Here is a 25,760-nt window from a genome sequence, read left to right as displayed (position 1 = left end):
ATCTGAAATCAACCCAGATCACACTTCAGTCTCTGAAGGAACAATTCCTCCACGCACACAACTTTGTGTCGAGTCTTTAAAGAACTGAAAATAATGTCCTGAACTTCTACCTGACACCCAGTCGGAGGTAGACTTAGGGGGGCAAGGGTGCTCCCTGTTCACTCCTGTCCTATTTCCTTCCTTCAACGCATCGCTGCATCTCTCTCTCTCTCACTCTCTCTCTTCAAAGACCACCGGTGTCCACCCACAGACCCTGACGACAAACACAGCGCCCTGATTGGCTGCTGGATGTCACTGAGGGGAGGGCAGGGCGGAGGTTATGAATATGTATGAACTGTAACTGGTTGATGTACTGCTGGAGAGAAAGGGAGATGATGGAGGAGGTTGGGGGGTTGGGGGGTGTTGGGCATGGAGGAGAAAGAGGAGGAAGACGTGTTGGAGGAGGGGGGACATAAAGGATGGAGAGTGGGAAGGGGGAGGTGAGGGAGGGTGGGAGGGAGGTAAAGAGCAAATGATGGACGTCGAGGGATGAGAAGGGATGGAGCGAGGAGAGATGAAGGCAAGTGCGGAGAGGAGTGGTATCAGGAGGATTCAGAGGACACTAATGAGACAAATTAATCATACCACACACACACAAACACACCCACCCCCCATCTTAACCCCAGAGAGAGCTCTACCCGACAGTGGTGTGGGTGGGTGTGTGTGTCTCTGTGTGTGTGTGTTTGTGTGATATAGGCCAGGCAAGAGAGGGTAGAGAGAAAAAAATAAAAAAAATCAATGTAAACAAACACGCACACACTCTCTGCGGTGCCCCTGGCTGGCATGCTGTGCTGTGTAGGATGGGATTATTTATGTGATTGGATAAGTGAGAAAGGGGTCCCCGAGGACAACGCCATGCATTCATTACACACAACAACACCAGGGGTGTGTCTCTGCAAGAGGCGGGGCAGCGTGCTCGGCGAGCTCACTGCGCTCCATGATGCTAATCCCTGGACTTCACTTATTATTCTACATTAACGCCAAACACCTTGTCACTTTCAAGATCTAGCCTGAATCTATGAGTATATACTGTTTGTGTGTTATTACCTCCTCGACGTTAGAGGCAGTCTTGGCTGAGGTCTCCATGAATATGAGGCCGTGTTCTCTGGCAAATGCTTCACCTTCCTCTTTCTTCACCTCTCTCCTCGACTCCAGGTCACTATAAAACACACACAAACACGACGTAGTACATTGGTTGTTATGACATCTTAGCAGATCTGTAGAGTAAGATACCTGCAGTCAGAAGCACTGGAAGACTCTGATATAAATGACCAGCTTTCTCTGATGTAATAAACCAGGACTTTAGCTTCTGTTCGTGATGACATGTCCGGTGAAGAGGACTCAGACTAAAAACAATTCTATATAGCTATACCCTCTGCTGCTAAGTGGCTAACAGCTCCATGTAAAATTAATGTTGATGCTAATTTCCTAACTTGAACAATTCTACCTCAACTCTTAGGAAAACGCTGACCTTAAACACCAACAAGTGTGTGAATCTGTCAGACAGTTTTCAAACAAACTAAAGTAAAATTCAACGTGTTTGTAATTGTATCAACAGCAGCACTTAATTTTCCTTATGTAACGCTGTTATGTAATGTAACCTCAGGTACCACCTGAGACATCAGTGTTGTCAATAACCAGTTGAGCCTTGTTGCAAAAGTGAACTTCCTCATTGCCATTTTACAACAGTACATATGCCACATACCACAGCACAATTAAGGTGTCTTTTAACAGAACTGTACCTTACACAATGTTATGTTTCCTAACTACTGGGACAGAGAGGGACAAAAGCATTGTGAATAACTTGCACCGGTTCGTTGCAGATCTGAGGTTCCTCATTTAAAATCGGTCTAATCTCTGCTCTTAAATTAGTATGTAAGAGTTTGATGTATTTAAAACTCTGAAGACAAGCAGCTACAGAGTTAGGTTAGGAGCAGACATAACAGCGTGCTGGCTTGCTTAGTACAAACGTTAAACAAACCATTGTTGTACAGCACAATGCTCCTAAACACCACTGACGGCTGCCACACATTGTTGATGGTCAACGATTAGTGTGTAATGTATCTTGCAGCAAAAAGGACCTTACCTCTTGTTGCCGATGAGCATAATGACCATATTGGAGTTGGAATGTTGGCGAGCGTCCTCTAACCAGGTGGTCAAGTGGTTGAAGGTGTCCCTTCTGTTAAAACAAGCACAGACTCTAGTTTCAATCTAGTTTCACAAACACGTAAACGATGTCCCTCCCTCTTGCGGCGTTTACAATCATGCAAACTCACAAAAACACCACCATCGCCTGTTCGTCCTAAGTAGAGCAGAAGAAATTACTTCCACTTCCCTGTGAATTTGCTTTAAATACATAATTTGCCTCAATAATAAGTGCTTTGTTTTTAATGTCGACAAATGTGGATATGTTTGGGTGACGATCACATATCTGAACGTGCAGTTGTTCTTCATTATGGAACCACGTCCCAATTTGTGTTCGGGAATCGGACAATATCACCACTTTTAAGACCTAACTTAAGACTTTTCTGTTTGATAAAGCTTTTAGCAAACTTACAATCATTAAATAATTTTTATATCGTTGATTTTATTCTGGCTATATATTATCTTGCTCCTTCTGTAATATATTCCAGTGTATATTGTGAAGCGTATTGGGACCATGCCATTTGGTGATTTTGCACTTTAACATTATGCCTTTATTAGAGAGTCAACAGTATAGAGAGGTCATAAAAGATGAGAAACCAGGAGATGGGGAACGACACAACAAAAGGTCCCCAGCCCGATTCAAACCAGGGCGTTCACCGTCACCCTTAAACCCCTTCGGCCACCAGGGCACCCAAACAGATGAATTTTAATTTCTTTCCATTATCCAGTGTACTGTATAATATAATCAACAGGGTGACGACTAATGCAGAACAATTGTGACTGGTGCAGGGATAAAAAAAATAAAAAAATACACCCAGGGGGTTAAAAATAGCGTATATTACAGAAAGAAAAACACACAGCAAGACAGCTGGCAGCAACAGACTCTAAGCTATAAGCTATTGATATCATGAACCTTTGGCACAGTTAATATGACACCGCAGAGCAGAAGAATGCAGATCAGGGAAGTTTTCAGTCAATCAGATTTAGAACTGGCGTTGTAGTTTTAGTTCTAGTGTGTATAGTCTTAAAGTCCCTCTAGTGGCCTCTAGAGGTTGTAATGTCCACCACGTCCCACAATATAAATATTAAAAGGAACTTAGGTCAGAGCTCAGAACCCTGTCTTCTGGAGAACTTGAAGATCAGTAACACATTTCATGCCACTCCGGCCAGTCGTCATCAATATATTTTGCTCTGGACCATGATGCTGAATGGCTGGAGAGACAGCTAGTGGTGTTTGAGAAGAGAGGCCAGCTAACAATCCATTTACACAACACAAGTGCCTTAAATCTCCACTGGATTTTATCTGGATACAAGACACTTGATGTCTCAAGGGAAGGTTATTATAGTTATACATTTTTATTTGTTTTCAATTCCAGTTAAGTTTTTAGATTAGTTTCAGTGTTAGTTTTAGTCTTTGGGTCTTTCTCCTGACTTTTGCTGCCATGATGCGAGGCTGACACAGCAAAGAAACTGGAAGATAGATTTAATTTCCACCTAAAACACAAGGCTTATGCAGGCCCAATGAAATAAATAGACAATGAAAATTTAGATTTATTTTTCAGTTAGTTATTGTTTTTTTTGTAAAGCCTCAATTTTATTTTGTTAAAGGTAATAACCTCGGTCTCACCAGTGAAGATTCTTTTTCCAGGTAGTTTTTAGGACTATAGCGATGGCAATGTCGGCGTGTGTCGGCCAGTCAGCCCACCACGTCCAGAGTGAATTATCTCACATTAGTTTTGTTCACACAAACGACACGGTGCCCAGACGATGAGAGTCCTCAAAGCCGGTTGCCATTTTTGGCTTTTAGTGAAATATTTCAACAACTATTTGACGGATTGCCATGAAATATGGTGCAAACAATTCACGGTTCCCTGACGATGAATCCTAATGACTTCAGTGATCCTATGACGTCCGATTGGTCCCGTTACCTTGTGATGTCATAGACTAGCAGTGCTCCTGCTGCTCCTCTGTAGTAGGACCTAGTGATGGACCGGAACGACTCCTGACCAGCCTGCAGAAACACATAAATATATTAATAAACAGAAATTGAAATTTGAATAATTCAATCGACCACAGACGACAGCCCTGATCCTGCTGGCGTCTGACTCTGGCTTTACAGGCCTCATCCCCACCACTCCTATCTATCTTATCTACGAGCCCCATACGTGTTACATACACCAGTCCTGATTCTTCAGCAGAGTCCGGCTCCTGGTTTTCAGTCAGCTGGGGCGAGGACAGGACTGAGCAGAGCCTGTAACAGGATACAATGGAGTTCTCTCTTTCGTTCTTTATCTGAAAACAATCCCTTTCTTTCTCTCTGCTCATGTGTCTACTAACCTCCCAGCTTCCCTGTTTATGAACAACATGGAAGGACGCATCAGCTGCGGCGTCATATGGATTAAACCTGTAGCTTATATGCAGGTCACCTTGTTTGTTCGCGCCCCCGTTGTTTCACCTCCACTGTCTCTTCCTTGCATCACTCATCTTTTCTTTCTGTCTCTATGAATCTCTGGGCCTCGCCTCTTTGCATCACTCCTTTCACCATCTAGCGTTCTTACCACCCCTCCCTGTCATGTCTATTCATCCTCTGTCTCCATTCGACGTACAGTAACAATGTTGTCTGTGTTTCGTCCTGGCCAGAGCAGAAGACAAAACAGCGCTCTATCCTAGCAGCTGCAGCCCTGTGACCTCATCTGAAAAACCAGACAGTCAGTCAGAAACACAGTCAGCCGGTGAATCATCCAGAAAGTCAGAGAACCAGGCTGCCAGTTTGTCACTCAGGAACCCAGTCAGTTGGTCAATGAAGCAGTCGGTCACTGAGTCACTGGTTAGTTAGACGGCTGGACACCCGTTCAGATGGGCATTCGTTTTGTCAGCCAGAGAACCAGTCGGTGAACCAAACAGCCAGTTAGATGGTCACTAGAACAGTCATTCAGGGTCATTCAGGGAGCAGTGAACCAGTCAGTAATGCTATTAGTGAATAAATGATAAATAAGGGTGAAGACAGGGAACGCTGTGTCTGTCTGCCATCTGGCCTACATGCCTGTGTGCAGAAACGCACATACACGGACGCTCTTCAGTCAGTGAGCCCTTCTGGTTGTCATTTTGACCATCTAACCAGGGACTCTATCGCACCTGGAGGTGAAGACAATGGCAGTAGGACAGAAAACGTGCAGTAGTCTGAGCTTTGAGAAGCCGGGCTGACATTTCCTCTCACTGCTCTCTCATGCTATGAGTTTGGTGTTTTTTCCATGGAGCTCTAGCTCCACCTGCTGGTCAACTGGTTAACTGCATGTACAGAAAACCATAGTGCACTGACCCAGGAGCTGAGAGAGACCTGGAGAAAGTACGCAATGTTCTAACTCCAGGTGCTCAGATGGATTTGTCACCATATTGTATTGTTATGGTGCTACTCGTTGGTTCCTTATGTGGACCAATAAAGCATCTGAACTTGACTGAGCCATGTACTTTGTATTCGTGTTAAAGACAGGATGTTCTCATTAATCAAGTTTCCCAGTCAGCTCTGACCATGTCACGTAAATAGGCACTTGATTACATCTAAATCTCAAGCGTGGGTATTGGGACAGACTATTCTATACGATACTATGTTTCCCTAACTATTTTAAACATGAAAAATGTTTTAAAAATGTGCAATGAGAGTATTGTGGTGATCGTCGCACATGCCTGCGTCATACACAACAGACCCAGCTGCCAGCTCAGGGAAAATCTGTGGCGGCGTTTCAAACCAAAGTCAAAGAACCAAAACCAAAGAGGCGTCACTTGGTTTTATTTTCGTTAGCCAACTTTTGTATTGAAACTGAGAGGTTTATGTTGAGACATGGACTCTTGTGGAGATTTGAACTGAGATAAGGATCCATTCATTGGTGGTGGAACTGTGGGTTTTGCACTGATGGTTTAATACACTGTGGTGAACTTTGTGTTTCTTGTCGTCCCTGATGATACTATAAGATATTATTTCACGCCGTGACTTGACTCTCAAATTACCTTTCTGTGCAATTATTATCAACTGCGATACTCCTTCTCCTCCATGACTCATCCAGCAACCCATTTTACTCTTCCCCTTTCAAATCTGCTTCCTTCTTATGACGGCTGACATACCACAAAACTTCTATTAAACGCCTCGTCCCAATTAGACACCTGTCCTTTTCACTGGCTGAGTGTGGCTACACATTTTGACAAATAAAGGCAGGTTTTAATCAGAAGCCTGGTCCAGTTTTTATAGAATTTTTTGGGATGTATAAAACCTCTTAAAGCCCACCAGGTCTACTGCTACTTCTAAGCTGCATGGATCGTACATACTAGTATAAATATTTCAACTTTTGTCAATATGGACATGCTATATACACAGTTAGATTCTCCCCAATTCAATTGTTTAGATTATTTTATGTAAACATGAGCACAAAAGTATTATTTCATCAGATTTACCGGCATGGAAATGGCCTATCCCAAATTTAGGCAGGGTCAGTGATTTAAGCAAATGAAAGCCCAATCTATTATTTTAAGTTTTACAGTATATACAGTTATAATAATATAACGATCATGCCTCTTTAATTGAAAGACCTGGTTGCTAAGTGAGGTGGAGTGATTGTCCTTTTTACATGCATGTAACGTTTTTGTGTCGATATATTGAACATTGAATGACAATTTTATTTGAATGTTATTCCTTCATTTATCGCCATACATTTAAAAAGTGGCAGATAAGATTTCTGAGTGTCAGGCAGGGAAAAAAGTTAACTTTTAACTTTAACCACACATTTACAGCCTCGCGCATTTAGATCAATCATTACAGATTTTTTCCCACACAACAAGGGAAGCCTCATTAAAACAAAATTCAACACATATATTACCGTATCCCAGATCTGCAGTTTGATCTGTTTGCCATCTATAGTGATCATCCTTGCTCCGAATTCCACACCTAGAAGCACACACACAGAACAAAGTGAATAAGGCGTTATTTTCAGGCGTCATGAAGAGCATGATGAGCATTATTAAACGAGAGTGGAACCTCATATATAACAAAGGGTGATGAACACAACATTTCGTTCTGTCTGGTCACAACCACTTTTTATTAGGAAAATGCTACAAAAACACAGCACATCTCTGTTTTCTTATTCTGATGTATGAGGGAATTCCCCCACACATACAAGTTTCCATTGTTTTACAAATAATCTTGCACTATTTGGAAAGTTATACATCACTTAGGGTCCGTGTCCACCAAAGCGTTTTTTGCCAGCTGAAAACGCCAGCTGCTCTTCTGAAAACGCCCAGCAGGGAGCGCTAGTGGGCGCAGCGTTTTTTCCTCCTGCTTTGGTTGCTATGATACATAAAATCTGTGGTTGCAAGTAGTCCTACCTAACTTTACTGGATGTGAAAATGTCAACACAGAGTGCAGTACTTGCTCTGGCTCTTGCTCCGTATGAAGAGAAGGCTGAAGCAGGTAGAGAGAGAGATGTGGGTTTATGATTTTGTGGGCGAGGAAACATCTCGGCGAGGACGAAGCCTTATTTCCAGGATAGTAACTGTTGCTACGATGTGGTATTTGTCCCGCCCCTCCTGCACTGTGATTGGACAGCTGGGTAAAAAGTGACATTGACGAGCGCAGCGTTTTTCCCCCAAAGTTGAACATTTTTCAACTCTCGGCGACTGAAAAAAAAAAAAAAACGCTCAGCGCCTCGTCACGCTGCTGGTGTTTTTACCAGCTTGTAAAAACGCGGAGCTCCCATTGCAATTAATTGAAAACAGATGCTGGCGTCAGAAAAAAACGCTTTGGTGGAAACGGGCCCTTACACTGATCAGGAGAAGGTTTTCTTAAAAGCTCATAATCAGCAGGTTTTAACAGTAGTTTAGCTACAGAATTCATTCACTGAGTCTGCTCTGAACAGGAGACCTTCAACTGACCACTTTCACACAAGCCTAAATGAACCAGCACCACAGTTTGTTTTAGCTGTACCAAAAAGGCATGAAAGCACCCCTAAAGTACCTCAAACAAATTGTTTGGCATTTATGTACATTCATTTTCTACGCTACAACGGATAGAGATGTGATAAGAAGGGCTTTATATTGCTACAGGCCAGAAGAACGCTAACCGCTAATACAGTTGTATGTGTGGTCTTCCTGATGCGGTCTCTTTTCAAAGCACATTCATTGTACACAGATCACACAGATAAGTTGGCAAGACAGAGATGCCACTAGCCCACTATGACGTCCTCACAGATGCTTTTATCGTATCTGTAGTAATATTAGACAAATATCATACAGAAGTTGAAACGATAACGCAATAAGCTTTTTAATTTTTATTTAGAAATTTCACAATAGTTGTTAATAACATTCGGTTTTATGCATTTCCCCCCAGCATAATAATCAAAAACAGTATAGACTAGCAAGGCTACAGGTTATTGACGGCAAGTAACATTGCACTTTACATGCTGGCCTGCCGTATTTCGCATGCCTCGTCTCTGAAGTCAAAAATTTAAGCCGACCTTAAAAATATCTCACATGGACTTTCCCATGATTGAGAAAATACTCATTGTTAATAAAGGATTTACTGTAACTGAGGCAGTTTTAATGGTTCAGTGTGTAGGTTTTAGTGGCATCTAGTGGTGAGGGCTGTGAATTGCAACCAGCGGCCCAGGATGCATTCACGTGCTCCTCGGATGGTCCCATTTCCAGGGTTGTGAAGCCGTTCTTCCGACTTAAGAGTGCGTTCATGTGCTCTTAAGTCTGAATGTGGAATCAACATGGATGCTGCTACAAAGATGTGATGGATTAACATTATCAGAGCATTTAAACAACAAGCAGACATCTAGTTCACTCTGCGTGGACAGCAAACTAACCGTTTATTTTCTTACTTCTAATAAATTAGACAAGGACTACTGCTACTACGCTGCTTCTTCTTGCGCTCTGTAGCGGTTTGACCCTGTGGGCTACTGTAGAAACATGTAGGCGCAACACAGTGACCTCCATGTAAGAGGACCTGCAGTGTATGTAGATAGAAATGTCTCATTCTAAGGTAATAAAAACATAACGGTTCGATATGTAAGGTCTTACACACCAATGAAAACAAGTTATGATATTATATTGCATTTCTGTCAATATATCCTCAGATGTATTACACACTGGACCTTTAAGATAAGAGTGGTCTTATTTTTAGAGATCAGATCCAATAACTGCACTATTTTTCATTGTGTTAAATATGATTTTGATCTGTCTGAATGTTAGGGCTCCCTTTTTTTCTGAAACAACATGATCTTTTACTGCAATAAAAAGGCTGATGAAGAACTCGCTGCAGCTAATTACTCTTAATTAGCTCCACCTTTTCATCCTGTTAGCACCAGCTCTACTGATTTTTCACTGCTTTCTAACAAGAGCTGTGTGTGTGTGTGTGTAATTAATAAATGCTAAACTATGATGACATTTTACACTTTTAAATGAACATAATTCTAGTGATGATCTAGCGTTACTGTGTTGAGGACAGGAACTCTTACCGATAGTGAGGTCGTGAACCGGCTGAAACCTCTTGTCTGTGAACTGTAGTAATAGACATGACTTCCCCACACCTGAAAAGCAAAAAACAACACATTAAAGATGGTCTAATGCAATATGATGAGAATTAAAATACCGCACATTACGTACCAACATCATTATAAAATCAATTATTTTTCCTAGCTCTGAACTTCCACACAGCGCAGAGACATACCGCTGTTTGTAGGCGACAACACTCTGCAGGAAGTTACAATAATTAACGTCTTATTCATGTTATTCTTTCAAATCTAATGTGGCGATACTGGAGTCATCATCCAGGTCAAACAACCCCAGCAGGGAGCTTCTTACACATTATTTTTCCAACATTGGCTTCAGCCAGCTCAGTTAACCTGAACACACTGTTAACAAACTAACTAGCCAGCTGGTGTTCTTGTATGTGTGATGCCACTGTTGTTTTTCCTAAAGGGCACTGGTGAATCTGCTCATTATTAACACTCCTCTAACACCTATGACTTCTGTCAAATAACAGATCCACAGACACTCAGATGGACTAAGACGACAGTTATGTCATGAGGTTTCTTTACCACATGCTAAGCAACACTTTGGGGTTAAATTAGAAACACACAAAACATGTTTGGTGCCGGAGCACCCAAAAACAACAGTTTCATTTTCAGTATACCTAATGTGATTACTAAAACCGAAACAACAATGTGTTACAATCATTTGTTACTGGGAATATGTACCACACCAAATTAAGCTTTCAAAAGATAAATCATACCCCTTACAGTTTAAGGATAAGTTCTTATTTGTTCATATATCTTAATAAGGAGGTTTGTATTGGCCTCAAGCTCAGTCAAAGCCAATATGAGGATGCAGCAGTTTAAGTTAGACGATTCAAGTGGGTATTATTTATCTAAACATCAGTGTGGGGAAGAGCTGACACTATAAATCTATCAATAGTAACGTTAACATTTTGATAACTGATTTGTTTTTAATAACTTTTTCAATCAATAAACCAAACATTCTGGTTTCAGCTTCTCAAAAAGTTTTATTTAGCTGTTGGTTGGAAAAAACAAGACATCTGAAGACTGCACTAAGCTGCAGGATTAGTAGAGGGATAGTAACAAAAAGAGGAATATTTGTAAAATGATCACTGTATTTGGCCTTATACTAGTTTTGGCTGAATATGAATGCATTTTGCAAACAACAAAGACTTTGGCTTTTGTCACCTGTCTTCTACAGGAGGTACGAGAACAAAACTCTTTAATTGTATGATACTGTACAAAAGGTTTCAGGTGTGGAAAATAAATGCTGTGAAGTAAGAATTAACAAAATGTCTGGGAGTATTTAGACCCGCTGTACATGCTACAGTGACTTCTATCGCCAGCAGCTCAGCTTTTACTTTAATTAAAAACAAATAGCATCATATACTGTATTACCCCGGTGAAATGTCAGGGGGGTATGAAAAAAATACACACTGTTTAGTGTAGTAACAAATCTAAACCTATCCTTTAATAAACAGTAGTTATAAAAGCAAGGATGCATCAATTTACTTCGCCAAAAAGAGGACTGGAAGAAAAATAATCCAAGTCCAAGCAGTCCTGCGGCTGACTGCCCTGCATTCACCTTTAAGACTAATGCATTGTACTCGCTTGAGAAATACTGTTTCAATGTCTATCTGAGACAAAATGTTGTTTTTGTTTGTGTGAATCATCTTCACCTCAATCCACTATAAAAGTGCTTTTATTTTAAATGTGCAGCTTTTAAGAAAAGGCCAGGAGATAATTTATTATATGCTTATTTTGCAGACTTTGGGTTGATGCTAGGATGAGCATTCAGAGGCTTGAGGTTAGGGGGCGCATTTAAGTATGCATGTGTGGGAGGAGGAGGGGGAGGCGAGTGGGAGGAGGAGGGGGAGGGGGTGAGAAGAAGAGTATGTTAATTAGGTACGGAGAAAGACAAACTGAGATGCATTCAAGGAGGCAACAGAGAGGGACGCGGTCGTCCTCCGTCATGGTTTCCAAGTGTTACCATTACCAGGGCAGCGGCGTTGCTGGGCAGGGATTGTGTGATGATGATGATGATGATGATAAGAGATGGCGGAAAGTACGGAGGGATCACGAGGAGGGCAGTTATATAGAGGTGTAACAATCATGTCATCGTCACCTCCATCACACTTGTGTGCACAGTCAACAGACACCTGCTTACAATCCACTCTCATACTGCCAATGGCCAACATTAAGGAACATTTAACTTCAATTTGCTTTATTTTTTCCAATTAGCTAAATGAGTCACAATACAACTAACGGACCATTCTGGCAAAGCACAACGTCTCTATTCTAGTGTAAGACGTAACAGCGGCATCAGCTTTCAGCTCACAATCAAAACATGCTGTGCCTTCAAATGGTGAGAGAGGCTTCAATCATAGTCATAATTAGTGGAGAACTATGCAATCCACCGATCAGCCACAACATTATGACCACTAAGAGGTGAAGTGAATAACACTGATTATTTCGTTACCATGGCACCTGTCAGTGGGTGGGTTATATTAGGCAGCAAGTGAATATTGTGTCTTCATAGCTGATGTGCTAGAAGCAGGAAAGATGGGCAGCTACAGGATTTGAGCAACTCTGACAACAGCCACATTGTGAAGGCTAGACGACTGTTTCAGAGCATCTCCAAAACGCTCTGCAGTGGTCAGTACCTATCAGAAGTGGTCCAGGGAGGAAAAAGCTGAGGAACAGGTGACGGTGCCGATCCAACAGACGAGCTACTATAAGTCAAATAGATGATAAAGTTGATGCCGGTTCTGATCACCACATATTAATTTATCGTTTACTATTTAAATGGGTAAAATTGTATTACATTGTGTATTGCGCGCAGCTCGCTCCCTATTTCTCTCACAAACACATTGACAACGGACCCAGGCCCAACATGATCACGCGCTGGATAGATGTGCAAAGACTAATTGAGGTAGTCGACGAAAATCGATTGTTAAATTTGTTGCCAAAAAACAGCATTTCACTTTTCACTCAGCCAAAAAAGGTCGTGAACTGCAGCATCTGCAAAGCTGAGCTTTCCTAGAAACACCGGAGTATCTGAAGAGGAGGCACGTAATGTTGTTGCACTGTGGACGATGAAGTCTCTTAGCTTCACGTTAAAGCCGTGTAACTTAACGTTACGAGCTGCAACGTTTTCTATAGTTTCCCTTGATCAATTAATGCCCTGACTTTACAATCATAAACGATGCATTGCTCATGGCGATGTTCCCAGCTGGAGAACGTGTTGCTGCCAAGTTCGCAAGATTAGACAACACTGGAAAATGTCATACTTTCTAAAGAATGAGTTGTTGAGTTAGGGGAAAGTTTATAAACGTTGTGAAACGCTGTCTACTACAAAATAGTGTCGATGTGTTGCAGTACTGGCGTGTAAACTGCTCGGTCACTAAACGGCAGATCCGCTGCTCAGATCAGGACTTGATTTCAGTGGAACTTTCTTTTGCTGCAGCAGAAACGTTCATTAAAAGATGTATGTTTTGGGCAAAGCTCCTTTGGTCCTGACATTCATGTGGATGTTACTTTGACACGTACCGCCTACCAAAGCATTGTTGCAGAATGGTTCAAGAATGGTTTGAGGAACACAACGAGTTCAAGGTGTTGACTTGGCCTCCAAATTCCCCAGATCTGAATACAATCGAGCATCTGCGGGATGTTCTGGACAAACAAGTCCGATCCATGAAAGCCCCGCCTCGCAGCTTACAGGACTTAAAAGATCTGCTGCTAAAGTCTTGGTGCCACAGCACACCTTCAGAGGACTGGTGGACTCCATGCCTCGACGGGTCAGGGCTGTTCTGGCGGCAAAAAGGGGGACCTACACAATATTAGGCAGGTGGTCATAATGTTATGGCTGATTATTCCAGTGCAAGGTCTTTCCTACAGATTTTGGGTGCGGTAATATGCCTCACAATTCCAGAAGCTCTTATCATGCAGAGGTAATTCAAAATGTGGAAAGATCGGCGGGGCTATCAGAAAACAAAGACCCAGCCATGTGACTAATCAGCTGGTTAGAGAACAAGTTGACAGGATGATTGACAGATGGATTAATTAAGCTGCTCTGGCAAAACAAACACCAGTCTGAATCAATAGATGTGGACCGATGAGATAAGCGCTGGCAAATATTCTGCCTCCTTCCACTCTACTGTACCATGAGGAAGCTTTGAACAAAACTTTAATATTCGCCATGAGTGAGTTGTTTTTTTTGCACCATTGAGATTAAAAATCCCCTTTTCAAAGAAGTCCTGGCCAAGACAGGAAGCAGCAAAAAATAAAAACAAGGGATTGTAAACAGACAAACAACAAAACAGAAGACCAGACAATACTACAATATATAAACATCCCAAGGAACAAAGTGCAGTACAAGTCTTTTATGTTTGAAAGACAGTTGAGTTGAATTATTATCGCAATTTAGCAAAACAGACATAAGTAGCTATACTTGGTTTAAACAAGACTAAAAGCTAGAGTCTACCCGTCTTTCATCTCACTCGTCATCTCCTCCTCCTTTACGAGCATATCTTCTCAACCTAAAATCACTACTGTGCCTGAAAGCATGTATGTAGACGGTGGAGCTAAATGCTAACACCAGAATGCTAATAATGCAATATTAAACTGGAGGAGGAATAGCGGGTGACCATCCTAGTTTAGCAGAAGAATTGGACAAACTGAAATTATGGTCTGGTGGTGGCGCCAGATGAAAAGCTACAGGGTCACCAAAATGATGAGGGGTCACCCTTGGATGCCTATTTTTTTTTCCTTTTGTCACGTGCGGTTCTAAGCAAAAACAAAAACACCAATTGGATCTGACATGAGTGAAAATGATCTGATAGAAGTCATACGGACATCATACCTGCGACTTTACACCTTCCACTACAGTTTCAAAGTCTGTATCTGCAGAATATGTGACATACATGAAAAAACTCAACACCTCCTGTGTTAGTTTCAAATTAAAAGCCCTAGAATTTTGGTTATTTGTTAACAAGACTTTTATTGTATTAAGGGATAAAACGAATAATTGAGAAACCTGAATTACTCAATTACTAAAAAGCAAATTCTTTTATTCAATGCTTTGTTTAATCCATATAACTATACAGCGCGCCGTTTCATCGTGCTTACGCTGTGGACAAGTGAAAACGACATGATTTAATGGCGCAGAATGGAGGAAGAGAGAGAGAAAATAGCGAGGGATGAAGAAAAGACAGGCCAGAGAATAAGACAGAAAGTTTGGGATCATTACAAGCTAAAAGAAAACAACAACTCCCACAACAACCACAACAGCACGATGGCAACGCCTCAGCATCAGAGCAGGACGCATCCAGAGTATCTACCGAAACGAGGTAACATTAACGTCGGCCTTTAACGTAAATCATGATTTCTAGCGGAGATGAAGGCTTGCAAAGGTAAGGCACAGTTCTTAATTGTAAATGTTTAAACGTGCGTTTGTCTCTCGGACTGCTTCGTCTGTGATTTTGGCTTGACACGTTACAGAGAAAACTACTTCATATCTGATGAATCGACGGAATAATCTGTAGAATACTCGATTACTAAAACAATTGATAGCTGCAGCCCTAATTGTTTGCAAAGGCAAACCCTAGCATAACACTGTCATCCCAGCCAGCTAAAAATAGATATAATACTAATCAAAACAATTAACAAAAGAACCAATCCACATTTGTTCGAGCTTCTCTACGGGGTATGTCTGCCAGTGCCTTAAAAACGCAGCAAGGATTTCAGAGGCCAGACTCTTCCATGTAATTTTTAAATGAAGTTTTAAGGTGGAAAGTCAAAGATAACAATCTAGCCTTTCCTATTAAAAGAAGGAGGCATCAATTACCGGCTCATTTCGGCAGAGCGTTACAGAAGGCCAATGAGATACTGCTCTGCTCACTTACAGCAGTAACTTGAAGCTTAGCAAGGTCAGCATATTGCACCGCAATCCCTGCTGAGGAATCTGACAGGAAGTTGGCCCAGACGAGCTGTCCTCCTACAGTAACTACCGAGGTGCATGGCAACTGAGCTCTAGTCTACTATACTGGAACAGCTTAATGACAGTCGTCCCCTGGTTCAAGTCTGGCATCCTCCTTCCCTTATGAAAGCACTGTCCCTGTTAAAATGCACAGTAACACAATCTTCAAAAAATTAATCAACACATTAGTCAGAGTACCACCTTGTCCATGAGGCGGTTAGCAGAGCTGATCTGATCTGTACTGGGTCATACATGCAGCACTAGAGGCTCAGTTAACATTCCTGTTAGCCATTACTAGTGCTTGTTATCACACTGAATAATAGCCCAGCCCTCTATATGACAAGCGGGAAGGCTATAATGACTTAAATACACTGAAATCACGACCACAGGATGTCTTACAAGACACACTGACTGGTGGCCAGTTTATTTTTAAGGCGTACTTTGGATTTCAATTTCTATTCATTCATTCAATTCAAAGTCTTCGATTTAATATGTATTATTTGGGCATTTTACAACATTTTTTTCAGTTGTAAGACTTTATTTGATTTGAAAGGCACATTACTAAACCTAAATGTATGAAGCAAGTAAAGAAAAAGTTTCTAGGATGAACTGTTCCACAGTTTTAACAAATGGCTGGTGGAAGTGTAACTACGAATGCAGATATTGGCCAGATTTATTAAACTGAAAGAAGCAACAGTCCATTGGGTCTGAGAAAAGTGTTATTTTCTACAAACTGTCACCAAGCCACCACTGGATTGTAGGCTCCGAAAGCTTTGCGACAACTGACCCAGTATCATCTCCATCAAGAGTTCAGTGTCCGAATGGAGAGTTTTAATGTTGAATATTGAATTTAATGAAGTATAGTTGTGTCTGTGCTTCTCTTACAATGCACATAAAGCTTTTTAAAAATCGGATCAAACCCCTTTAGAAAGTGTTAAGTCTCTGGAAACGTGCAGACTTACAGGCACAGTCTATTTTTGGAGGTTAAACTACGTACAAGCATTATCATTTTCTTTCACAGTCAGTCTGTCTTTCTGCCAACCTGATCTGTGGAGAGGCTGGCAGGAGTCCACTGGCTAAAGACAAAATCCAACCAACCTAAAGCAGAATCCACATTGTTTCCCCCCCTCCTATTGACCAGGACAGTTCAATCAATAATTATTTACTTTTACAACTCTCTGCTACTGCCTCGTCATATCACCATAGAGGAAAGTCTCTCCTCAACTCATGGCACAGTTTCACAAAACTGAATAGGGCGTTTTGTTTATTTAGGAAGAATTTGTACATATTTTTTAGTATTATTATAAACAGCAATATGAAAAGGAATATTTTAGATTATAACTTCATAAACTCACCTGTAGCTCAAGGATCTACTAACATATCTGAGGTATACCTCTAAGGTGAAGCGGTATAAGAACTGGTTATTAAAAGAAAGCAACTGGAACAAAATTGAATGCAATTAATGGCCCTGAGTGTAGTAGCAGGGCTCCTCCCCTACAAGAAGAACATGTGCTGCTAAATGAAATAGAGTTTATTAACAACATATTTATTACCTTGTGTGTGCGCGCGCTTCCCTTCTCCTTGTGTGCAATTACGATGTGAAAACCATCAGAGGATAGGGCTACAACTGATGATTATTTTGGTACTCAACTAATCTGTTGATTAATTTTCTTTCAGTCGATTAATGTATCATAGTTTATCACAGACGGGGTACTGGCTACACTAATTAAACCATTTAACTAATTTAATATCTTACAACTGAATTACTGATATATTCATGTACTCAACATACAAACTAACTGGCGAATCCAACCAATCGGTGCATTTTAACCCAGCAGAAAAAGTGTGTTTGTTGAAGCAGCAGGGGTGCAAGATTACAATAGGTTGTGGTCTTTTTTCCACAAAGTGCTCGTAAATAATTTTCCTGGTCATACGCGGGTGAAATTTTCACACTGCAGAGCGCTGCACAGTAGTAGTGCTTATCACAGATCCAACCGCATGAGTCAAATGATGAATGAATTTTCCTCTGCACTTACCTCTATCTACTCCTGTTGGACAACTAATGCCTAGTGCAGACTACAGGATTTTCTACTTGTCGTCTTGAAGTCGTTGTGGTGTTCACACTATATGACAGATTGGCGACAGGGGATGTCTCGTCTCCAAGCCACGTTTTGTCAAGAAAACACATGTGAAAGGTGGCACGGGAAACGACGCAAAACAGGAGTTGTTGATTACTATAAACATGACAATTAGTAATACAAAGAGTGTATGTGAAAGACTGGATTTGCAGACGCAGCCGGCAGGGACTGTCTGTGCTACAGAGCGTTGGAGGTGAGTAAAACACGATTTGTAATGAAAAAGTAGCTGCCTGTTCTGACAGGATAGATACTGGATGCCGAGTCGGCCGACGGCTCCAGATATTTATCATGCTAGATATCTGTCTTGTGTCGGCGAGCCTCTCTGATGTATCATTGAGTAGTTCACACAGATCGATCACTGATTAACCACCGATCACAGCTCAACAACTTGCAAACCGGGCTTTAAAGAGCACATGGTGTGTGTGACAGTTGGTATGGGGCATGTAAGACTTAGACCGCGGCCTGGAGACCATTGGAGGGAAAACCAGAGGTTTTTCTGGATAAAGCTGCCAGAGTAAATTAGGGATATACTGTTATTTGTTTTGGTGTATCAGGACTAAAACTGGAGGTTGCTAGTGTACAAATAGACACACACCCAACTAAAACATGTCAAACTACTGTAGGCCACGACTGGCCTCAGATAATAAAAGGTATAAAGTAACTGCCAGTGAATCTCCATTAGTCTGCAGGAGGTCGAGATAAGGACCTGACAGGTTATATTATAAAGGTAGGAGTGCAAAACATTGGCAAAAGCTAAATAATAAATGTGATCATGCAAGTCAAATTGTAAAACCTGAACACCTGTGACCAAGTCTTTGTATCCTGTAATTAGTATTTATATGCATTTTTCCACATTAAAATTGGTTTTCAATACAAAATTCATTCCATTTATGTATCATATCATACAAGGCAGGTCAACGCAGAAAAGATTCCTTTTTAGTAAATTAGTAGCAGACCATAAGCACTATCAGACCATTGGTCCAAAATGCCACTCTAATTTTTCTAATTGTTTGAACATTTAAGCCAGTTATTTAATAAAATATCAGAAGTCTGTTGGTTGCAGCCTAAAGGATTTCTGACTTGAATATCCTCCAGCAAACAGTTGGACAGATAACATCCCTGAGCACAATTCATCATCAAAGCCACCTCGCACCATGAACAGTCATATGTCCACACAGAATACAGAACACAGAATAATGCACATATGTTCACTCTATCAACTAGTCTGATATAATCAGTTTGTGTCTTTTCTACACATGTGAAATGTCAGTCAGCGTAACTGCTGCGGTCTTTGTTGACAGAAACCACATCATCCAGTATTAACAAACATCCTCCAACAAACTGACTGTTGCTTCAGACATTTGCAGGCCTGCAGCTTTGGGTGTTATCATTTCCAGATCTGCAGCATTTACCCGCCTTATGGCTCGATTATTACTGGTTAACATTTAGAAACTGGAAGTGAACAAGACAACCTTCTTTAAAAATATCGATTCAGGAAGTGATATTTATACAACTCAAGAAAAATTTGTCGAAACATTGGTCATGTAAAACCCATTGGTTTTGTGCTTGGCAAATCTAAAATAGGTGAGAAAAATGTACTGTGTAGACACATGTAATGTCTACACTGGACTTATTAGGGACGGTTGTTTGTGGAGGAACAACAGAGAAAGGTTTTGGACATATTTTCTTGCAGCCCACACTGACATTTAGGAGCAGATGTGATGCTACTGGTCACATACTGACCACCCCAACATCATACTGGATGGAGAAAATGTCGGTGTGCATCTATTGGAGGTGCACAAGAACAATGCACACCTGTCTAATTTAATTCAACTCAACACGTAAGCTCTGCAATAAAAACAAACAATCTTTAACGCTGAAGCCCCTTCTTTCACCCCTATGTAGGTCTGCAAATACACATACTGATAATATAGGCGCCTCTGAAATGTGTCATGCCATGGACACCAAGACAGACATTTAATGTAATATTTTGAAGCATGTCATTTTGCTGAGGATCCCCTGAAACTAAAAACATGACCCCCCATGACCAAATAAGAAAAATAAACTGCACTACCACAGGTGACTATACAGAGTATTTCTGGTGGAGACAAACATGTAATCAAGCTAGGACCCTGGCTGCTCACTACTAGAGATAAACAACATTAGCAGCAGGCAAAACATGAGCCTGTGTCGCAAGAACACCATAAGCCTGAAGCCCACCACAGCGACCACCTAAAATAAATGAACACATATGTGCATTAGTTTAATTATTGAGTCTTTTCCCAATATGTTTTATTAACTGTCACAAAAAAAAAAAAGTTTTCTTGGTTTAGACTTCTATACCAACAAAGTAAACAAATGGGAGAAAAGATATTTCATAATAGTTTAATTGTTGTTTTCTTGACTGGAGACACCTTGTTTGGGTCTTGACTGTATATTTGTCTTCCTGTATTGAATATTCCTACTACATTGTCACTCTACCTCAGATGACTGCCTCTGTTTGTCATTCTAATACTGGTGCTACATCATTATAATAAAGCAGTATTGCAAATGCACCTGCTGCCAAACTGCAAGCTAACTGAGCTCAGCCCCCCTCATCAGGACAGCCGGCTAACAGTAAACAGATGACAACATTAACTTCCTGACCTACTGGTTTTCCACACAGGGTAGCTAGACGATAGAAAAACCTTTGGTCTTTAGCTTGATGTTCTGGCCTCCTTTAAGTAGAAGCTAAGCTAATCTAAAACTGACTTACTTGATGATGAAAGCCTGTTAAAAAAAAATTAAAGAAATGCACAGTATGGTTATCCGTTTAATGTAACAAGCTCTCTAATGAAACCAGTCATAAAAGAACACATAATGTGCATTACAATTATTATTTAGTCTTTCCCCAGCATGGTGTATTAACTTTCACAATAAAAACAAAAGTAAATGAGTGGAGGGGGGAAAATACATTTCACAATAATTGTTGTTTTCTTGTGTGGAGACAGCCTGTTTTTCATCTTTGGTTTGGTTTTCTGTATTGAATATCTCTACCACATATCTCCCTATAATAATACTACAGGTGCTACATCATTATAATAAAGCAGTATTGCGAAATGCACCTGCTGTAAGCTAACTGAGCAGCACCCCCCTCTCTCTCATCAGGACAGCAAGCTAACAGTAAACAGATGACAACATTATAACTACTACACCACTGTGTTTTCCTCACACGGTCACAGGGGGAAAAAAACCCCTAGTATTTAATAAAATAAATACACAGCAGGAAACGAAACAACATCTCCAATTCGTGCAACAGAAATTTGGTCAGAAATAACAAGTGCTCTACGCCATTTTAGGGGAATATTTACAGGCTTTAGCTTGACGTTGTGGCCTCCTTTAAGATGAAGCAGCAGCAGCTAAGCTAATGTGAACTTAGTTGTTGATGCAACCACAACAACAACAACAGCAACAACAAAAAAAAGGACAGTATGTTTATCTGTTTAATGTAACACGCTCTTTAATAATAAGCATCTACTGCCGTGACATCTGTTTGCAAAATATTTAGTGGAGCAGCTAGCGGCTGCTAGCTGGACTAGCAAGCTGCGGCTAACACCCCCACCCCTCGACGCAAACGGACAAAAGGCCCCAACATCCATCCGCCAGTGTCAACAACTGCTACGCCAACGTAGCGCAGGAAAAGCTTGTGTCAGGGTGCAATTTTATGGCGCTGTCAGAGTGTTTTAAATAATAATTCAACTGTGTTAAGTGTAAGATTGGAGCTGTCATCCCACCCCTCGCGTCTCTTGCTTTTACCACGTCATTGGACTATCCAACACTGCGGAAATACACCGCTAGCTGAATGCTAGCTGAATGCTAGCTAGCTGAATGCTAGCTAGCAGTCTTAGCTGCAGCTTACCCGTGTCTCCGATGATGATGTATTTGAAGAGGTACGCGTACGCCATGGCCCCTGGTTTGTGCAGTCAGCTGTCTCGACCGTAACACCTTCGTTAAAACAACTGTGAACCGTGTGGATGAAAGGTAGCTGACAGCTTGTTAGCCTGTTTTTTTTTTCTGTCGGTGCCGAAGAAGGGACAATAAACAGCCAAGAGCCTCGGCTCTACGTCACACGGCCCGCCCTCGCCACGCTACAGTATGATGCTTTCAGGGTCTCCTCGGAAACTCCACGACGTGCTTGATAACTCTCTTTATTTTAAAATCAACAAACAGGTCAGTTTCGGGTGGCACTTTCCAGCCGTGATCCAAACAGCGGAGCCCACATTTGATTATATAACTCGTATTATTGTAAGAGACAGAAAACACAAAACAAACAGTCCTGTGAAATTATTGGGAAAGTGTTTATAGTCACTCTGGCGGCCTCTAATGGTGGCTGTATGGAATACAATTTGATGGGCAGAGCTGAAATCACTGAAGTCATCCCATTTTTTTTCACCCCATCTCTTTTTGTAATTCGTCTCCATATGTGTTACGATTTTTTGTTTACAGCCCTTCTGGTTGGTTACATGCAAAAAAAAAGTTGTTATTTTACATATATAGTCTTAGGGAAGCACAGTGGTGCAGTGGTTAGCACTGTCGCCTCACAGCAAGAAGGTCTTGGTGGTTCCAGGCCTCTTTGTGTGGAGATGTTCTCCCTGGGTGCCCCGGCTTTCTCCCACCGTCCAAAGACATGCAGGCTAGGTTAATTGGTGACTCTCAATTGCCCTTAGGTTGTTTATTGTGCCCTGCGATGGGCTGGCAACCTCTCCAGGGTGTACCCAACCTCTCGCTCAATGCCCGCTTGAATTAGCTCCACTCCCAAGCAGGTGTAGATAATGGATGGATGGATAGACAGCTAAGCCTAACAAGCAACATTATGTGTTTGGCAGACCAAATGTTGTTGTCCAAAGTTGTTGTCATGAGGGACTATGAGGTACTATAAACCGTTTTCACTGTTGCCTAAATAACCGCCAAACGCTGTAAAACAAAATCTTAGTGTTACAGATTGGATACTTGTGTTTATCTTATGATGTGTGTGGGAAATAAGCTGGATAAAAGTGATAAAATTTATTAAGATATGGAAATCTAATGGTTGAAAAAAAAAATCATAGTTGAAAATAACAATAATGGGGAAAAAAACAGGAATTGGTACACGTAACAAGCCCTCTAGCCATCATCTCGTGATGTTCAGCTTTCAAAAAAACATCTGTTGTTGACTGTTTGCTCACAAGAAGCCAGTATGATGTTGGTCCATACCACTATAGAAACCTGAACCTGAAACAGCCATTTGATGGCAGCAAGTACACAGAGTGAAGTTACTGCAACATAGGTTGTGCAAAGTAAAAAAAAACAAACAAAAACTGTATAATCATATCAAAAGAAATAATTACTGATGCTTGTATGTTGTATAATTAAAGCACTTCTGTAGCTGAGCTGTAGTGGCTCATCATGTCCTGCAGAGAGAAGCAGAGTGCCATATTTTTTTTTACTTGTTTGTGTGCGTTTTTATTTATTGGTTGATCTAACATTGCATATTAATACATATGTTAGCAAAAAGGCTATGTTTGATCTTTAGTCCCTGTTACAGTGTCATCCTTAAAAAAGTTATTGAAAGTTACTGTGTTAGCACCTATAAACAACAATGCCAGTGTACCAATTAAAACATGCAACATAATAGCACACAAAAGACATGCAAAGCAATTAAATGGGAAATGTTGATAGAAAACGGGCAATAAATAAAAGAGGGGCAATTTGTGGGTGTAACACAACATCACACCAAGCAACACACAGACAATTCACACAAAAAAAACCCATAGAATTACATGATGTTATTCAAAAGGCCAATAGCAGCAGGGACAAACGAGTTATTTAATCTATTGGTCCTGCACTTGGGCAGATTATCTCTGCGGCGCCCGGATGGAAGCAACCTGAACTCAGTGAACAAAGGGTAAATAGGATAAGCACGGCCTGACTGGACCTTCTTTGTGGCTCTGACTTTGTACGCTCAGGAGAGGTCACTTACATGTGTGCCTGCAATGTTACTGCACATTCCTTCTAACCTCTTCCTGTTATTATCAAGGTAAGTGGTCCAAACCAGCAAAATTAAAGAGAAGGTTATAACAGATTCATTAAAACAAGAATAAAAACATTATAATAAAGGTTGTGTCAACATTATTGTGTCAACATTAAAGCTTCTGAGCTTCCAAAACATGCACTGATGGGCCTCTGAACAAACATTCATTTGTCATTATACAACACAAGGTTATATAACCAAAAGAAAACCTCTAAGTTCCTTTATGCTACACAGAACTTAACATATAATTAAGTGTACATTAAAATATAGTGACGTATAAAATTTAATTAAATATAACACCGAAAACATCTCGCAGAGCATTTTTTAAATTTGCGTCTGGGGAGAAAGTTAACAGCAGCAACATGATGATAATATGGTTTCATCTTCACATAATAAAAGTTGGACCTTTGGGAAACAGAGTCCACCTTGACTGCGTTTGAGCACCAAGCATCATCGATGTAAGTGCGAGTCCACCTCCACTGATCAGTTTTGTGCTGCGGTCTGCCTGCCGAGTGCTTTATCCGGGATGTTGATGGGGCAGGTCTCTGTAAAGATGTGGGCGCCACAGTCACTGATTTCCGATGTTCGGCCAACATGAGTCCCATTTTGTCCAGACCGGACCTTTAGAAGCAGCCAAGAAGTCCAAGCTGGACCATAATAGCTTTCCTCTCCTTGGCCTGGTGCATCATGGTCCGCTGCTCTTTAATCCAAAAACCCCGTCTTCCTTTTCCGATGTTTTTCTGTCATAGGTGGGAAAAACAGATGAAAAACAAAGGAGCTACTGGCTGATACTCCAACAAAAATAAATCATAAATAACGTCAGAAGGAATAGGGAGAGGCTTCTTCCTAAAGTAAATCATAATTTCCTTAGTTTCAGACACATTTACATCCAAGAAGGAGCGTTTTTACTAAATGCACCCACTTCTGGAGCATGGTCACTACTGAGCAATTTCTGACCACGGGCCAGATGTTCATAGTCACTAAATCTACAAAGAATTTAAAATCGTTAGAGCAATGGTGTTCTCTAGAGAAATAAACAGTGATGTGGGCCAGCTTACACGGTGAAGGTTAATGAAGGTGCTGATTTAAGGAAGAGGTGACAATCATTGGTCAATATGGATCGTAACATTAGAAAGACTTGACAGTAAGGTGAGGTTGACTCAAAAATATAGACATTGTTCACCTCACCTCATGGTCAGGAACTACAGAAACAGTCAAAGCTACTCGTAACTCTTTCAATGTGCACATAAGTGCACACAAGGATAATTTAAAGACTGAAACAAGCCTGGAAGAAGCAAACGCTCAGTTCTTTCTATTAATCACACAGAGCCTGATATTTTAATGGATATTTACTTTGATTAATTTTGACAATACTCATAATATAACAGTAGTGGTCAAACCTAGAGCCAAGTACTAAACAGAAACACCAGAACATCACTGGTCAGAAGTGCACTCGGCTGTTTGGGGTGAATAAACACGCTTCAACGGTCAAATTGAATCTACCGTACAGTCAGGAGTTTGACTGCAAATAAAAACATAGCTACGCTATCTTGTCTCATCTGTGTGGGGCAGTAACACAATACTCAAAAATTTAAGTAACACAAAGTGTCAATTTGAAATTTAGTAATTACAATCACAGTAACTCATCCTTTACTTTGACATTTGGGAGTCAGCTGTCTGTCTGAGAGTTAGATGGAGGGTTAACACCAGTTTGCCCACTGTACCTTCAGACAGGCTGGACTTTCAAATGAGTGGCACTTTCCCACAGGCCCACCCGTCCCCAATGAGTATGACCTGCAGTCCATGTTCTGCTTTTAGATCCACAGTGTGGAAACAGGGACGCTCGCCTGCATTTAGATGGCTCTGAG

The 25,760-nt window shown here is 41.1% G+C and overlaps 1 protein-coding gene across 1 annotated transcript in view; it reads right to left on the bottom strand.

Annotated features, from left to right (window-relative positions):
- The window catches only part of rab2a (RAB2A, member RAS oncogene family), a 28,137-nt gene extending 6,184 nt beyond the window's left edge, over positions 1-21,953 (bottom strand). The window contains exons 1-6 of the mRNA XM_038718882.1: positions 21,742-21,953; positions 9,690-9,761; positions 7,053-7,120; positions 4,113-4,195; positions 2,126-2,218; positions 1,087-1,198 (exon numbers count right to left, since the gene is read on the bottom strand). Of these exons, the coding sequence (XP_038574810.1) occupies positions 1,087-1,198; positions 2,126-2,218; positions 4,113-4,195; positions 7,053-7,120; positions 9,690-9,761; positions 21,742-21,787 (474 nt within the window). The 5' untranslated portion in view covers positions 21,788-21,953. The remainder of the gene's footprint in view (positions 1-1,086; positions 1,199-2,125; positions 2,219-4,112; positions 4,196-7,052; positions 7,121-9,689; positions 9,762-21,741) is intronic.
- Positions 21,954-25,760: the final 3,807 nt, after the last annotated feature.

The sequence above is a fragment of the Micropterus salmoides genome, unplaced genomic scaffold (assembly GCF_014851395.1).
Source record: "Micropterus salmoides isolate LMB-PRFRI ecotype aquatic unplaced genomic scaffold, ASM1485139v1 Ms_hic_scaffold_14, whole genome shotgun sequence".
Taxonomy (NCBI): Eukaryota; Metazoa; Chordata; class Actinopteri; order Centrarchiformes; family Centrarchidae; genus Micropterus; species Micropterus salmoides.
Note: the sequence above shows the minus strand (reverse complement) of the source record. Positions and strands in the feature narration are given on the sequence as shown.